This window comes from Pavona decussata, unplaced genomic scaffold, assembly GCF_977016875.1.
Source record: "Pavona decussata unplaced genomic scaffold, jaPavDecu1.1 SCAFFOLD_280, whole genome shotgun sequence".
Taxonomy (NCBI): Eukaryota; Metazoa; Cnidaria; class Anthozoa; order Scleractinia; family Agariciidae; genus Pavona; species Pavona decussata.
Genome location: NW_028145681.1, coordinates 183,164 through 200,891, shown reverse-complemented (window position 1 = coordinate 200,891; position 17,728 = coordinate 183,164). Strand labels below are relative to the sequence as shown.

Genomic DNA, 17,728 nt, shown 5'->3' with positions numbered 1-17,728 from the left:
TGTTTAGCAGAGTATGATTGTATGATGATGTAGTTAAAATGTTAGCTAGAAAGACAATCATGCAAACAGGATTTAATTAAAAGCTAATACCTGGCCTGCGCTCGAAGCTTGAAATGGTCTTTTCACCTCATTTTTCACATAACTGGAATACAGCTTATCACCCAACTTTTAATTCACATACTTTTCACAGGGTCTGCACACTTCACATACATGTGAAATTCAATGAGAGATTGACAAAATGTTTTCACATGACTTTTCACATCCTTGACACATGTGAAACAGCATGTGAATTTGGGAAGTCTATCGCTTCTGAAAAGCAGTCTTAATTAAATGACATTATAGTACGTCTCTTACAAAGCATAAATGTGTGGAACCCATCATGTAACAACATTCTAGAGGGAACATCACTCCATCCATGTTGAAGATAGTGTTTTTTCTTTAACATGTCTTCAATACTGAACGATGCTCATTTGATTGCTTTAGATTTCATTTCATGTGAACAAGTTACAATTGAAGGGGTGCATGGAAAAAAAGCTTTAAGTGACTTCTGATTAGTTGCTAGATTCTTGTTCTAAATTGTCTTGTATTCACTTTTGGAACAAAAGGAGAATTTGATCTTGCATCACAAGTCACTTGAAGAATTATATCACACTGTTACTGGTTTTAAGGGATTGATGTGTTTGTGGTAAACAGTTAATATGTCTGAATATGTCAAAAAATAACATCTTTGAAAATGTTGTACCCACATCTTCCTTCCTTGTATTCCTGATCTTGAATTCTTCGTAATACTTTAACATTTAAAAGAAAAAAAAACCATTTACATTAAAAGATAATTGTTAAAGGTACGGTTTTGATAAGTCAAGTGATTGATGAATTTGGTATATTAATTTTGTTTCAATATAGGATAGTTTTTTTACAAAGTAAAGATAGCTCCAAAATGTAACAACGTGAAATTGTTTCTTGTGTAAATGGTTACCAAAGATTCTGAAACCATGCAGTAAGTATTTTTTGTATGTTTTTTAATTCAAGGGAACAAACAAATTAATCTGCTGTGTGAGAGTATTGGAAGGTAAATATGTCAGTGATCTTTTATTTTTGCATGCATTGGTATTAGAAAATATAAAATAGAGCTTAAAGGAATGTTTATGTTATATATCTATGAATATCAATACTACTCAGTTTGTGAATAGTTGATGTGATACTTCAAGTATGTGTACATAGTCAATTTTTACAGGAATGAATGTTCATATAGTAAAACATTTTCTTCTACAATTTTGCACTTAAGTACTTGTAATCGTTATTGATGATATTTACGTTTGCAAAATGGGTCGATAAGTGTACGTATTAGTTAGGTGTTAAAAATGTTAAACAAAAGGTGCTTTGGTTGAAGCAAACAGAAATAAAAGTGAAAGTCAATAACATAATTTATTACAATATGTTAAATTTATAGTTACCAGCTGCATTGCTCTTGTTCTTCTTTGGCACTGTAAAATGCAATTATGTTGTCAGTCCCCGTTTTTGTGCACTTGAAACGGATTGCAATTGCAGTCACTTTCTTAGTTTTACCAGGTTGTTAATACAACTTATCTAGTACTATCACCAAATATTTTTAATTTGATGATGCCCAGCTTGTACTGTTGTGTAGGTAAGAGTGGTAGACTGTTCACAGTCACCTGTTTTTGTGTAGGGTTTTTGAGCTTTGAACGGCTTGCTTGAAGTGATGCATTTTTTGATTATAGGAGGTAAATGGCAAAGATGACACTACAATTTATGGGGTGTTGACAATCTGTGAGCCAGCGAGCGAGCAAGCAATGAAAGGCAGATGTGCGAGGGACCCAGGTTAGCCTAAAAAACACTCTTGTTAGTCTAAAAAACACTCCAATTAGCCTTAATAACATGTTAGCATTTATATTGGAGGTTGTTCATGCCTCGTTTGTCTTGCGTGTTTTGTTCATGCCTCGCACGTCTGCCTTGCATTCCTCACATGCCTTGCTGGGTCGCATATTGTTGACACTCCAATTTATGTGACATGCGAAGTTCATGGTGTACGCTTTTTTAAGAGTTAAAACAAGAAAAGTGTCATGTTTGTATTACGAAGGTGTCCATAATTCCATGATAATACCTAGAGTGTGTAATTGCGGGAGTTAGTTTTAGTAATGCTAACCTCTATAGCTTTCACCACGAATGTAGATTTTCTCTGTGAAATAGTGGGGTGTGCACAAGGCAATAGTTGACTTTATTTATCTGTTATATTTTAATATATATTTATTTGGTAATGATGTGTAAGGATATAAATAGCCAAAAAAACTGAAAACTGAATCTAATAAGACATGTTTTACTGCCAGCTCTAAAAATGATTATGGTTCAATCATTTTAATCATTTAACTTGTGGACTTGTAAGATTAGTTTTGAATTCTGAAAAAGAAGCAGCCATCTATCATTAATTTTATTACAGGACAAAAGGTATTTTAACAGTAATTACACCATTGTACAAAATGTAACTTCAGTGGGAAATTTGTTTTACTATTAGTTGACATGGATATCTAGAATTAGTTCAGAACAATTGACAATTAGGAAATGTTTGGTCAGTGGTAAGCTGCGGTTTTCCTGCTCAAGAAATAATTCATTTTTTGTCTCTGGATTACATTGTTTTGAAGTAGATAAGGAATTGTTGCACTGACATTTTTAATGTTTCTCTGCCGGGGATTAAGCAATGCTAATGTGGTTGTAATGTTTCCAATTGTCACTTTCATTGCAAGCACTTTTGTGCTTGCACTTTAATCCTCTGATAAACTCTCACAAGGTCTTGCATTGTAACGTTTTACTGTGCACTTTGGATATTTACAGTACTGTGCAAAAGTAATGAGAGCGAATTTCGACGAATTTCGAGGCATTTCGCCACTTTTCGACAAAAATCAGCGATTTTTTTAACGAAATGAAATATCGCCGAACTTTCGACGAATTTTCGAAAGCGCTATTGTCTTGGTACTTTCGAAATTTCGAAATTGTATGCGAATGTTTCAGCGAAAATTCGGACGACAATTCGAGAAGATTTGCGAAATTTCGAAGGAAATGTTTCGAAATTTCGAAGAATGCTTCAATTTTTCGAAGCCTTTTTCGAAGTTTCGAAGAGTGCAGCGAATTTTCGAGGCTAAGCTAAGTACATTGTACAGTGAAAGGCTTTCGTTTCGTTTCGATCAACCGTTTACGTAAACAATTCTATTTGAGACAGCGAGGCATCATGGTATCGTGACGTTATCATGGCAACGGTTTTTGTATAAATGTCATATTCAGTGATTTGTAATCACACTGTTTACAGTAATCATGCCAAAGGTTTCACCATACGCTCGAAAGCGAATCCAATCTCTTCACGAAAATGGCTTGCAGCCGCTAGCTATATTCAAAAAATTAAGAGACGAAGGTTCTTCCGTAAGCTATCAGAGCGTTGCGAGAATAGTTAAAAAGATCAAACTTACCGGTGCTGTCGACAACCTCCCGAAGTCCGGTCGGCCAAGAAAGCTGAACGCATACGCCAAGGCATTTATCGAGGCACAGATGCGAAAAAATGACAAAGCCACCAGCCGCCAAATCCAAAAGAAGCTTTTCAAGCGTGGCGTGGAAGTTCATCCATCGACAGTTCGAAGAGCACGCAAAGAGCAAGGATGGACTCTTCAAAACACAAAGTACTGCCAGCTGATCTGCGACGTAAACAAGACCAAGAGACTCGAGTTTGCGCAGCGAGTGATAGCCACTGAAGATACCTTCGACAACATCATCTTTAGCGATGAATGTTCCATCTCTCTTCAGCAGTTCCGCCGCACGTGCTACCGAAAGGTTGGTGAACCCCCTAAGCGAAAGCCGAAACCAAAGCACCCTCTCAAAGTTCACGTTTGGGCTGGTATCAGCAGGCACGGTGCTACCAAAATCTGCGTCTTCGAAGGGATAATGGAAGCTGGTCTTTACTGCAGCATTTTGAAGGATACTGTTCTCCCCTTCATCCGTGAAAAACTGCCAGACCACCGCTTCATGCAGGACAACGATCCCAAGCACACTTCGAAAACTGCAAAGACCTTCTTTTGAAGAAAATGAAATCAACTGGTGGTGAACTCCCCCGGAAAGCCCAGACATGAACCCCATCGAAGATATGTGGCGTGAGGTAAAGTTCTAAAAAAAAAAATCTAAAAGTTAGGTTTTGACATCTTGTGGATACACTTTAATTCTTCGAAGTGTTTTTAGAACAAAGGGTAGACAAATGCTGTGAACTTAAGTGCTTTGTTTGGTATAGGTCGCACTTAGCAAAGTTTAGCGAAAATTTATTTACTTTGTGGTTAAAATCTGTCAACGAGACACTTTTCCTAGAGCGACCCTAACTTTTATGGTTTGGAAAATTTTTGGAAATCAACAAATATCTCAAAGGTGTTGTAGTGCTTGGGTGTAGCAGGCATATTTCAGAAAACTCAGGCTTAACAATAGGAATTACAGCGAAAACTGTCATCATTTGTCATTGAACAGGAAACAGAAACTATATGCAATAAAATTAAACAGCGTGCAAGATCTGCTTCACTTTGTGTTTTTTTATTACCACGAATGGACATAGATTTTATAATTCTTAGAATTTATCACATTTTCTCGTTTTTTTTCAGTGGGAGCAAAGACTATTCGCAATACACTGTATATGTATTCTCAAGGCGAAAATTATAGTCTTGAAGAAGGAACTATTAAGAGCCCCTTGCAGAATTCCTCTGTATCGTCGTCTTAAGAGATCGTCGAACTCAGTGGACCAAGTTTGTCGTCTTCTGCTGTGGAAAGACAGGCTTACACTCGCTGGTCAGATGGTTTTGAAGCAATGTTGCTAAGATTATAGGCTGAAAATTTTTACCGAAGATTTTATGCAGTGTCATCACTGAGATATCTTTTTCAGCTACTGCGACCATGATAGTTGAAAGCAAAAGTTTGCTTTTTGGTTGCGGTGTCAAATTTTTTGTTTTTTTTTTTTTTGGCCTGCAAAGTTGAAAATTTTGCCCAAGTGCGACCCATATCTTATATCACAAACAAATTGTATGCAAATGATGTTGTCATTTTCTTGCTGAAATCGTTAACTGGTTTCTTTAAAATAAAGATTACAAATACAGCATGTGTCTGAAAGTTCAGGTTTTGCTGTGAGATTCACTGTTTTTGTTGGAGTCAACAAAGTTTTGCACTGCATGTGATTCCTTGATATTTATTGAAATTCACTTTGTAAGTAGCTGAGTACTACAGTGTATTTTGATGCCTGTTGGTGTTAGAATTGTAATTTAACATGTTTAATTTCTGAAAGTTTATTTATAATTATTAGTCAAGGTCTTAAAGTTTGAACAGACCCCTTAAATATGATGAGAGAGAGGGTGTTATAGTGTTGTTAATTTTCTGCACTCTCTGCCCACTTTCATGAGAGATAAATACGCTGTAAACAAAGTTATGATACTAAACAAATCAGATTTTTAACCAATTGTGTATCTAAGATTACCATGATACAACCAAGGAGTATGTTAGTGGATTTTTTTTTTACATAAACGTTTCTTTCTTAAGCTTTCTGTGATAGATTTTTCAGCTTTTTTACTGGTATTTACCAGGTTGAAATAGGTACAAAGTGAGGCCTTAACCTCTCAGCAAGTCTTTTTGTGTTCCACTGTCATCAAATACTGCAGAATTAATGTGCATGCTCAAAAACACCTAAGCCAAGAAATATATTGCAAGTTCAGTCAAAGTGTACTGCACATGAAAATTGCATAGAAGAATAGGAGACTGTGAACAGTCTAAAGGAGTGGTATTTGTTTCAGCTTTTAAGTTGTGTATGGTTGTTTTTGAAATACAGTTGTGGTCAGCAATGGGTTCATGTTATTGTTTGATTAGCATGCTGATGAAATTGTTACAAATTGCATTACAAATTCAATTGGGGTTACATTTCATCATAATAGAAGCCCAAGTTTGTTTTAATCCTAATCAGTTTTAAATTTTTCTCTATAAATTGTTTGTTGTATAATAGTTGTCAAGTGAATGAAGGAATTATCGGATAGTAAGTACAAGATGAAGAGAAGCAGAGAGAGAGAGAGAGAGAGAGAGAAAGAGAGAGAGAGAGAGAGAGAGAGAGAGAGAGAGAGAGAGAGAGAGAGAGAGAGAGAGAGAGAGAGAGAGAGAGAGAGAGCTAGATGTATTGGCACTTTTGTAACATGAAAGTGGCACTCTTGTAACGTGAAGTGGCACTTTTGAAACTTTGTGGCACTTTGGTAACTTTAACAGGTGGCACTTTTGCCACTAGTGGCACTTTTGTAACTCTTAAAGGTGGCACTTTTGCCATTAGTGGCACTTTTCACACTAGTGGCACTTTTGTCACTTTTTCAGGTGGCAATTTTGTAACTTGGTGTCGTTCTTGTAACATTCTTAATCACGCTTTATGGTTGATTTTTATACAGCTGCATTCTTAAGGCTACCAGAAGGAAACGATATCAAGCAAGCATTCCATTCATGATACATCATACCAGCGTCAAAAAATCTATTCAGCGCCTCGTTTCAGTTATCAAGCAAGCGATAAACAATCATCCCGAAAGCAATAGTCTAATCATTGTCAGTTCTTGGTCGAATTCTTTATAACAAATGGGACTAACATATTGGTCTTATAATTTCAATTTCAAACTACCTTGCGAAATGCAAGAAATACCTAAAAAAGAAAAACCTTTGCTCCAAAGTTAGACAACGCGCGCGACAGAGAAAAAGCCATTCTCAGTGAACAAGTTAACCACGTCAACCTTACACCTACATTTTAAGCTTTGTTTCATCTGTTTTCCTTTCTCTATTTATTTGTTATCATAGTTAATGTATGCATGTTTATCGAGGTTGTTATAAATTCAAACAGTTTTCTCAAATAATTTTGTAACTGACGAAGATATGAGACACATCGAAACCGGCGTGTTACAAGCTAAAAACTTTCGTGATCTTTTCAAACATAAGGGGCGTATTATACGGATGCGTTATACAAATTAGAAGGAAAGTACTCAAGTGTTACTGATGACGACTTCAAACAATATTTCACTTTTAGACAGCATTCTGGTGGAGGAAAATTGTATTCTTGACCACTCCCGTAAGAACTACATGCAGGTGTTGTTGTGAACACGAGGCATTCTTGTTGTCACTTGCAACGCAACACCATTTCGGGAAAAGCTGATGACGAGAATGCTTGTACATCACAGGAAACTAAATGAAAATAAAATATATTTACAAGAAAATCAGACTTCCTTAGTTCCGAGATACATTTTCATGGCATTTACTCGGGAAATTGTTTTGTGGTGCATCTTTCATCGTTGTGTTCCATCTTGTTGCAGAAATTGCCCCTTGTAGAACTATGTAAAGAGAGCGGAGAGAGAGAGCCACCAAACGCTAGCAATTTTTTGAACAGCAACGTTTAATGACATGTAAAAGATATTAAACTCTAACCTAGAACTCTTATATGCGGAATAGTTGAATAGCACAGTACTTCCATAACGCAAATTAAAAATGCAATATGTTTTGTTCGAAAACTATTTGTAACAACGAAACCAGAACCTGTATATTATGTACCCTGTCCTGTAACGCGCGGGTTTTTCTCTTTCAGTATCCTGTATTAAGAGTAATATATTTGACCTGGCATGCGTTCAAATGATCGCTCCATCGGCGCTTTTCCTACAGGCCGTGATGTTCTCCCTTTTTCTGATATGTAGAGAATTTCAAAATAAAATGACTTTAATGTGAAAATGTTGAGTATCATATATAATATCAATAACAACTGAGACTAAATCAGGAAACACTGTTTAGGAAGCATGACTCCCCTAACAATTTTCTCGATAGCTAACAGACAAATGACCTTTCGAAAGCTAGAACATTTTCGGCTCTATGGAACAAAAATCCTAACATTTACGAAGCACGATTTGTATCCGTAACAAATGTCTCTCACGGAGCTAGCTGGCAAAAATTTCCGACCTAACAGTGTTTCCTATTTTAAAAGCCATATCGCCATTAAACAACAGCGAGAGGAGAATCCTGGCACTAAACACAGCAACCCCGAACTGTTAAACGAGCGGATGCCTTTCTGGCATTAAAACTGTTAACGATTATTTATTTAACTTTTACGCCTTTATTGGAACCTTTCGTGAACTAGGACGAAGTCTTTCTTGGCAATTTGGGCCTAAAATGTACCTGACCGGTTCTCATTGCATTTTTTAAATTCAATCAGTGAAAGAACCTAAGGCTTAGTTGGACTGTACACTGTGTTATCAGGACAGTTGAACAAAAACACGCTAGGAGGCTATTGTTCCTTGGTAGATGTATTGACTTCAGGAGTCTCTTTTCGTTGAGCTTAATGTGATTTTTGTCGCACTTTTTCTCTTTTCTGCTTTCGTTCATACTTCAGTCGATTCACCACCTGTTCAACTGTAAAGTCGCTTTGCATTTCCTTAGCCTGGCTGTCGTTTCTTAATCTTTGTATTATAACCGGCTTTGAGACAGGGGCCCCATTGATCATATCTTTGAACAGATGCAGCAAACATTGGACTTGGGTGGGACTGAACACGCCTGGCTTTGACCTTGCAGTAGTTTCCGTAGGAGAAATGATGTCAGAGGAATCATCACCATCTTCAAGCTTTCGAGAAGCGCTAGATTCGTTGAATATTCTGCTAACACGGTCAGCAACTGTTTCCTTTTCCAATGGCAGGGTTACCGTCATTGTTGCATTGTTCTCTTTACGTTGATATCGCCACTGGGCCCGTACTTGGTCATATACCTTCTTTGCACCTTCATTGCACAGAATTGGATCCGACCGTATTTTTCCCCAACGGAGGCGATAGATATACTCTGTGCATTGATCTCTGCACTAAACAGATGCCTTATGGCGTTCTTCTTTTCTTCACTTTCTTTTTCCACTCCTTGAACGTTTTGGGGCAACTCTTCCAGCTTTTCTTCTGATCTCTGCTCGTTACTTTTCTGGGATTCTTCCTCAACTTCTTTACCAGGTTTGAGTGGCTCTTCCACGTTTTCTTTCAGCTTCTCTTCATAACTTTTTTCGGGATTTCGCATGATTCCGTGCAGTACCTCCGATGCCTTAACGGATGATCTTCTTTTGTCAAAAACCCCATAGTATTTTTCAGCGGTAGACTCCCTATGGGCCATCAGATCAGCTAAATTACCACTGATGTCTTTACGGTTCTGATGGCACTCAGAGACGGCGCTTTTACGGTACAGTGTGTGACTCATTGGCCCATCGATACCAGCCTTCTGGAATATTGAACTCAATGCCCTAGACATCTGGCTTGACTGCATTTCGTTTCCTCCCCACGAGAGAAAAAGCTTAGCATCACCGTCATCTTGTCCTTTGAGAGGCAATCGTGATCGCATTTCCTTCACGAAAATTTTGAGATGGTTGTATAAGTGACTGGTCAATACAATTTGAGCTGGTCCATAGGCGTAATCAGTTTTGTGCTTTAAAACACGGACTACATGCCTGTCACCTTCACGTCTAGCCCTCTTAAACTCCTGGATGGTCATATATACAACGACTCCCGCTCTGTTCGCATTATCAATCATGATCTGGGCGATTAAGTAATCTCTAACGAGAGTATATTGTGCTTGGGTAAGCTCAATATTGTGAGGTCCGCTGAGCTTGCCTAGAAGGATTATGGCGTCTCGTACTGCCTGGCTTCTATCAAACGCATTGATTTTGTCTGGTGTAATGAGGGTACTGAGATCCTCTTCCATCTTCTCCCACCTGCGTCTTGTTGTGTCACGCTTGTATGAGGCAGACCAGTTCCTTAGTTTTTCTCGTAGGCAGATGACGTCGTCTCTTTCAAATGTACCTCCACTCGCCGGTTTTTCCGCTAACAAAAATGAACAGTAATGCTGCAAGCTCATGAGATAGGACTTGATCGTTGCAGGAAGGTATTTTACTTCTGCATACCGACGAAGGAAAACGTCTCGAATCTTTTTCGTGTCAACTAATGACTGAAGACACGTACCTCCACCTATTACGGACAAAACCTTTTTCACTTGGGCCACGTGTTGTTTGGCAGTTTTTTCGTCTTTCGTCTCGCAGTCTGGGGAAAGCAGCCAGTCGTCAAATTGTTCAAACGTCTGCTGTACTTCAGCTGGGGGCTCGTCAGGGCTATTGTTGCTACCAGATGCAACAGGTTCTCCGGTGTCAAAAGCAGAATGATCACTGGCGAAGGATTGGTCAGGGTCATCTTCTAGGTCCTGTTGAGTTGATGCTGACTCAAATGATGAAAGACCACCAACATTCTCGGCTCTTTCTGCTTTGATGCGAAGAAAGATGTGGGGCTTCTTCGCAGATATAACCTTTGCGACAGATATATACTTCTTGTACTTTGCATCGTCACTGCTTAACTTATGTACTTGGTGCAGGTGCTGAGGAAGTCTCTCCGTCACCGTGGAACAGCCTGGAATAGGGCAGATTTTTGTCCTCCGACATGGCTTCTTCTTGCTTTTGGCATCGGAATTGTTTTTAATTCTTCGTAGTTTCCTGTTTCCAGCAGAAGCAGTTTCTTGACTTGAAAAAGTATATTGCTTTCGTAGCTTGAGTCTAGATGCAGATGTTCTCGCGTATTCTCTGGACCAGTTGTGTACGTCCCTCATATGCCTTGGGAGATGACGAACCAAACTGTTACAATGCGATAAGGGGCACCTTTTCTTCCTTCGTTTTCCATCAGATGTTTCACCTTGACCTTCGTCTTCTCTACCATCAGCATCGCTGCTCTTGTCACTGCATCCTTCGCCTTCGGATTCCTCTTGCTCTCTTAGATGCTTGTTCATGAACCTTTTATTCTCACCACGCTCGGAGTTAATTTGCACTTCATCTCCATCATCGATCCCTTCTGTACATCTTAGTTTCTCATCATCGTCTGTATCGCTAGAAATAGCCGCACCCTCACGCACGTCGTCATCACTCATGATTTGCTGTCCACTATGACCTTCACCTTTGCTAACATTAACATCCTTTTCCTTGTCACCGCATCTCTCACCTTCCATTTTCTTGTGCTCTTTTTGCTGGCTGTTTTTTGATGCTTTCTTGTCATCATAAACGGAGGTGCCCTGAAGGTCTTCTCTTTGGTCAACTACTTCTATTTTTCGTACTGTCTCATCCTCGTGCGTCTCGCTGAAAACATCCACGGCATCAGTACTTATTTGTAACTCTGCAGGTTCCTCGCTATCAGAAACCTCAAACGACGAATATATATGAGACTGTGCTCTTGTCCACTGCCACCTCAAATTAAATGCTCTTTCTCTGCGCTAAAGAACAACAACAATAACAATACTTCAATGTTATTTTTGATTTCTATTTTTAATTGATAAAACATGACTAATGCAGCGATCGCTTGAGGAATATTTGGGTTCGATTTAGCTGAGATGCGCACAAGAGAGATACCAGTGCTTAGAGAGAAACCCCTGGCTAAATAACTCCTCTCACTGAACTGCCACCCTCATTATTAAATGACTGAATATTGCTGTATCAACTGTCAACAAAAATGACTGAGACTAGAAACCTAAATTCCACCCAAAATTTACTCCCCACTGTGGAGTATTTACTTTAATATAACTATTCACCCCAAATTTATTTGGTTGTTTTTCTCTTGTTTTCCCTTTTTTCTTCTTTTCTGTTTCTTTTCTTTTGGTACGGTCTTATGCAGTAACTATATCATGAAAAACAAAATTGACCAAAAAAGATCCTGAAAAAAGTTCAAGAAATAGACATAATTCACCAGCCCAACAAAGAAATGTGAACACTTTTGAGTTGTGTGCAGCAAATGTCCAACTTCCAAACTCCTTCACAGCTATCAAAATATCAAATTTTGTAAAAACACAGTTCATGAAAGATAATAAAAACGATCAACCAGGGACCACCCCAAGCCAGTCCCAAGGCATGTTTGAAGTCAGTCTTCGATTATGATTTAAATCTGGTTTTCGCTAGCGATGCAAGCACAAGCGCAAGCATAAGACATGCATGTCAAGTGAAACTGAACAAACTGTGTAAGAAGCACAAGCCAGTAAATAGGGACTAAGGATTCAATAGTTCCATACTCTTTCTGAGTGATAACGGTAAAACTAGGAGGAATCTGGGACGGGTGTCGTTCACTGGACGAGCAAAAGAGCTTACGTTGTGCCCACGCAATGTTCTGTTTTCACAAAACGTAGGCTAACGGAAGCATAAGCGCAAGCACAAAGAAAAAGGAAAATTTTGACCTTTGTACTTGCTCTTATGCTTGCATCAAGCCTGTTTGCACTGTGAAATAAGCGCTCTTGAACTTCCACTTGTGCCTTCGCTTGCGCTTACATTGCTAATGATAACCCGGTTTTACAAGAACTAAGATTGTTTGGGCTTATTGCACGTGCTGAACAATGTCATAATGTCTCTTATCATTGAAACCTTACTTTTATTTTTAAACTGTTCATGTTTGTTTGATTTAGCTACTACCCTTTAGTCGAGGCTTATAGATAGTGCTTATTTTGTTCTTGTGCGCTTTAGTTTGCTGAGCGTAATGCAACTGAGTTTATAGGACCGAATTTCAAACTTCAAACAGCCCTAAAGCAATGGAGCCGTGAGTTATCAAGATACAATAAAATAAGAGGATGCTGAGTAGTACGTGGCCACTGTAAAGACGAAATTCTATTCGTCCGGTTTTCTTCAAATTAATGTACTTCAATTGGAAACGAACTACATCAGGTTTCTTTTCTTACTGATGGCTAGCTGTGAGCGAAAAATGAAAGACTTATATTTTTTTTAGCTCGTGCGACTGAATGCTTGATACTAACAAATATTTCCTCTGAAGTCGTTTTATGTGTCAGTTTTTCTAGTTGAATATTTCCTTACCCTTTTAGCTGCTTCATAATCTCCTCGACGCAGTGCTGCCTTTTCTGCAGTCTTTAAAGTACGTAGTCGTGCATCAACACTGAATTTGTCCATCTTGGTTCCACTGTTTCAGTTAACCTGTCATCTAGAATGGTTAAGGAATAGAATTTAGCTCAAAATGTTTAGCTCGAGAATGTATATTTACTTATAACGGTTTGCTTATAGGAATTGTGGCCTTAGCAGATGTTTAATTACATCTACACCTGACATTTTTGACCCAATCCCATTCTCCATTGTGCCATGATCAAAATTCCCCACGAGTAAGAAAAAACAATGCTTTTCTGGCTTTCTTATTCACCATTCAATGTTTAAGTTGAAAAGCAGATGAGCATCCTGTTTATGGTAAGTTCCCCTTTCATATTAGCACCCCTCCCTAAAAAAGCTTTGTCAATTACTTTGAAATACTGGAAAGTATATTGGAAGCAAGATGAAAAGAAAACAAAGAACGAAATAAACAAAAATAAAAATAAAATAAACATAGCGGTATAGTTTTGTTTAAAACTATTTGACCAATAATATTAAGGGACCGTTCATTATTTATCGGAGGGAGGGGGGGGCAGTGGAGGGGGAGTGGTGGGTAAGAAAATAGGCGGCTTGAAATTTTAGCCACTACAAAAAGGGAGGTCCTGGGGTAATTTATTTTTTATGGAGGTGGGGCCTGGAAATTTCAAAGAGACGGTGTCTTAAATAGAAAGAAAAAAAACTACATTGTACCAATAACACCTGGGCACCTCAGATTTCATGGAAGGGGGCCTTTAGGCTGTTATGATTCTCAAGTTCTTTTAAAGAGCACAGCCTTGTACAATATTTTGGTGAAGCCATGAAGTATGATTTCTCATTACAATTTATCTGGTAATGTCATTTGTACACAACATTGCTTTAATAAAATAATGTCCTACCCTAAACATATTACTGCTTTGCAACAGTATTAGACTGAACATCTATTTAAGTTTTACCTCTAGTTCTTCAAATGCACAGTGGATCATTAAACAACTGGATCTTATTTAATAAACTTAAACACCGATTTTTGGGAGACACTGCAAAATTTCCACAACTAGTTCTGACAATGAAATTAATAATAATAATAATAATAATAATAATAATAATAATAATAATAACTTTATTATTGTGTCACAAAAGGAATGTAGCTGAGGGGATGAGTCCCCTCTACTAACAGTGGACACCTAACTAAATAGCCTATTTTAAATCTAGCTATAAAAAAAGAAAGAACTACAATATATTGAAATTGACATCGTAAACCATATTAAAATATTAAAAATTCCATACATCAATTACAAAAAAAAAATAGAGGTGATGGATTCTATTTTTGAAATGGTAACCTACTGATAATCAAAAATTACTGCCCATGTATCGAAGGTTCACCCTGGCTGGTCACCTTGTCATGGTGATGAAAGCTTACACGTCTCTATGATCCCAGGAGCTATGCCAGATAAGGCTCTGTCCCCTGCTAGGTTCAGTCATGCAGGATTGGTTATGAAAGAGGGGAAAAACTGACCAAGTACAGCGGTATATCGCCGCTAATCATTTATAGACCTGAGTGTAGAAAAACAGTGTCAAAAATAGCCAAATAGAGATAATGGATTGCTTCCCCTTTGACAAAATAGCTTGATATCTTTCTTTGGTGTTTTAGGGATGTTTGGTTATGAGCAATAGTATTTGAGGGTAATTGGCATAAACATAAAAAATCACCATAACATAGCGCCTTAAAGCTAGCCCGGGGCAATTTCATCACTACAGAGACAGTTCAGAGAAAGGTTCGATGATCAAAAACGAAAGACGACCCGTTTAGTGCTTTCATTGTTGTTTCAATAAAAATATATTAACAAGGGAATTCTAAGGTCGCTTATACTTGCTAACCGTGCAAGAGTTAGGCAGACGGTCTATTTATTCACGGATAACAATGGATCGATTTTGCAACATACCTTTACAAGTCCTCGTGCGCCATCTTTGAATGGATACGAAAACACTTGTTCCCAATCTCCTCTCGCTGCTGTACCGGAAGTAAAGTCTCTATATTTTTCTCCTACGTTTCCTTTGTGTTGGTCTAAACGTTGCATTGCCGAGAATTCTCTTCTTGATAAGCAATCCATAATTAATATCTTCTTTCCCCGCATTGTTGGCATAAGCCACAGAAAAATACTCTTGAATTAATAAAAAAACGTCCTCCAAAAAAAAAAGATAATAAAAAAAGCAAAACTTTTCTTGGAATCCTATAATACGCTGAATGCACGCGCAGTGACGAAAGGAGGAAAAGTCCTTAATTATTATTATTTTTTTTTCATTTTTATTTATTGCACAATGTTTACATAAAATCTTAATATAAGACCCTGTACAATTTTACCAGATAAAAGTACAGATAGAAATTTACTAGAAGACTGGCAGTTATTATAGTGTACGGTGACCAAAGTAGCCTATGACCTTTCTAGTTGGTCACTGTAATGTGGATATATATAAGTTGGTGTTGGCCTTTAATGTCCAGGATGGGCAACTCCCTTGTGTAAGATGGCGATTGCACGTGAGGTTTTAAGCTGTTGTAGGATTACTGCGTACAATGTTGTTGTTTTTTTTATCACCCCGAACCGCAGATTCTTGGCAAACCCTAAGCGTCAATGAAGTGTGTAATGCAATATTCGGTAAAAAAAAAAAAAAGAAAATGCCAAATAACCGTTTTTTGTATTCTCAAAGGGAAACTTGAACAAAATTGTCACCCATCCTTTATGACAGAGTATTGCGAAGACAGGGTTTCCTAAGATAACATAAGATCAGATAAGATAAAGTCCTTATTTATACACAATGAAAATTACAGCGGTGCTGCTTGTGGGGTCGTGTAAAAAGTAAAATACTTAAAATATAATAAAAAAAGACAAATTCATCCTTATTGATACAGGCAACCCACAACATCACCCGGGAGTACCATACAGATGAAAAAAGTACTTTATAACTCAAGCCTAAAAGTATGCTTAGTAATCGTCGTCGTGCTTTTCACTTCATAAGTATGCGCTTGCTTGCGCACTTATCAACAATCGTTACAATCTCAGCAGTCTTGCGCTTGACACCCATTTCACAGGGCGATGGCTAAGCATCAGTGTGTTTAGTGGACCGCCGAAACATTTCCTGATTGTTCTTTGTAGGGCCAGGAAGGGAACTATGTTGTGAGTTTGATTCAAATCACCTCGTAACTTGGCCTAGAGCTTTATTCAGTTGTTCTGTGAATGTGAAACATTAGTGTAACTTGTAATGACTTTGATGCGGTTGATGTGAAAGCTAAATATTAGACCCTACATAATTTTTCTAAATAAAGAAAGTATAGATAGACATTAACTAGAAGAAACAGTAATTATAGTGTACAGTGACCAAAGTAGCCTATGAGCTTTCGAGTTGGTCATGTAGATATATATAAGTTGGCGTTGACCATATGTCCAGGATTGGCAATTCCCTTATGTAAGATGGCGATTGCACGTGAGGTTTTGAACTGTTGTAGGATTGCTGCGTACAATGTTATTTTTTTCACCGCTAGCCGAAGACTCTCGGCAAATCCTTAAGCATCAACGGAGCGTGCAATCTAATATTCGGTTAAAATGCCAAATAACCGTTTGTTTTATTCTCAAAGGGAAACTTGAACAAACTTTCCATCCATCTTTTAAGAGACTATTACGAAGACAGGGTTATCTAAGATAAGATAAGATAAGATTATACACAATGAAAATTAAAGCGGTGCCCCTTGTGGGGTCATGTAAAAGTAAAATACTTAAAAGCTAAAAATAACAGCTGCTTTTTGCGGAGATAAAACCATTAAAATTTGCTTACTATAGTTTCTTTTTGCGAATATAAAACATTACAAATATGCCACTAATGGGATTAGGAGCTAGTGATATAAACGGTCTGTGTGGTTTGTATAGCCCAATGACGTTGCTTGTGACGATGTTATATTAAAATGCAGAATGAGGAGTGCACTCGATTTTTTCGCAACTTTGAAACATTCCCCTGCTGTGTTAAGGTTATCAATTTCGGTTGATAAAATGTTTCACAAAATGTCCGCTCTACGGGCAATAGAATCCTTCATATACTTACGGTATTGAACTGTGGCATGTGCATCTCTTTGAGTGTCTTCATTGCATGATGTCTGTTCTCTTTGTTTCTCTGGGTTTCCTTAGGCCTACTATCCGGCGTTTGGTTATTATTTGTATATTCGTTATATTAAAGTTGCCGTTGGAGCCCCGAATGGAACCCATCTACTAATGTACAAGACCTTGGTTTTAGGCCAAGAGACTATGAGGTAAAAGAGCGAATCCCTGTGCCCCATGATAATTATTTTCAATCTTTGGGAAATTATAATCCGTCATTGAGTTTAAAATTAAATGACGTCGCTCTAATTGACCAATAAGATGTCGACATTAAAATAGCAACGCAAACAAAAATAGATTGAAAAAAATTTTCAAAGGAAGAGGGGCATGTATGGGGGATTCGCTATCTTACCTCATAGTCTCTTGTATAGGCATGTTCCAAGGAAGATTGATTCTAGCTGCGCCGCAGTGCAGAGCTTCTAATACATTGAGTCCATCCTTATTGGTACAGGCCAACCCACAACATCACCCGCGAGTACATTACAGATGGCAAAAGTTCTTCAACACAAGTCTAAAAGTATGCTTTGTGGTCGACGTCGTGTTTTTCACTTCGTCTGTATGCGCTTGCTTGCGCCGTGTCAATGTATTATCTATCGTTACAATCCCATCGGTCTTGCACTTGACACCCATTTCACAGGGTGATGACAAAGAATCAGTG

At 38.0% G+C, this 17,728-nt stretch overlaps 2 protein-coding genes across 2 annotated transcripts; one reads left to right on the top strand and one right to left on the bottom strand.

Annotated features, from left to right (window-relative positions):
- The first annotated feature begins 3,324 nt into the window (after positions 1–3,324).
- Positions 3,325–4,080, top strand: LOC146455282 (uncharacterized). The gene has a single exon (XM_085094454.1). The coding sequence runs from the start codon at positions 3,325–3,327 to the stop codon at positions 4,078–4,080; it is 756 nt and encodes a 251-aa protein (XP_084950580.1).
- A 2,092-nt stretch (positions 4,081–6,172) lies between these two features.
- Positions 6,173–13,316, bottom strand: LOC146455281 (uncharacterized). Its single transcript, XM_085094419.1, has 2 exons — positions 12,887–13,316; positions 6,173–11,307 (listed from the first exon to the last, which is right to left on the bottom strand). The coding sequence occupies exons 1-2, from the start codon at positions 12,977–12,979 to the stop codon at positions 8,731–8,733; spliced, it is 2,670 nt and encodes an 889-aa protein (XP_084950545.1). The 5' UTR covers positions 12,980–13,316; the 3' UTR covers positions 6,173–8,730.
- Between the last annotated feature and the right edge of the window lie 4,412 nt (positions 13,317–17,728).

Bases quoted from the DNA above. Each gene is read 5' to 3' on its own strand.
- LOC146455282 (XM_085094454.1), top strand. From the start codon at position 3,325: ATGCCAAAGGTTTCACCATACGCTCGAAAGCGAATCCAATCTCTTCAC.
- LOC146455281 (XM_085094419.1), bottom strand. From the start codon at position 12,979: ATGGACAAATTCAGTGTTGATGCACGACTACGTACTTTAAAGACTGCA. The intron at 11,308-12,886 runs GTAAGGAAATAT...GTTGTTCTTTAG, and splicing joins ATTATGAAGCAGCTAAAAGG to CGCAGAGAAAGAGCATTTAA.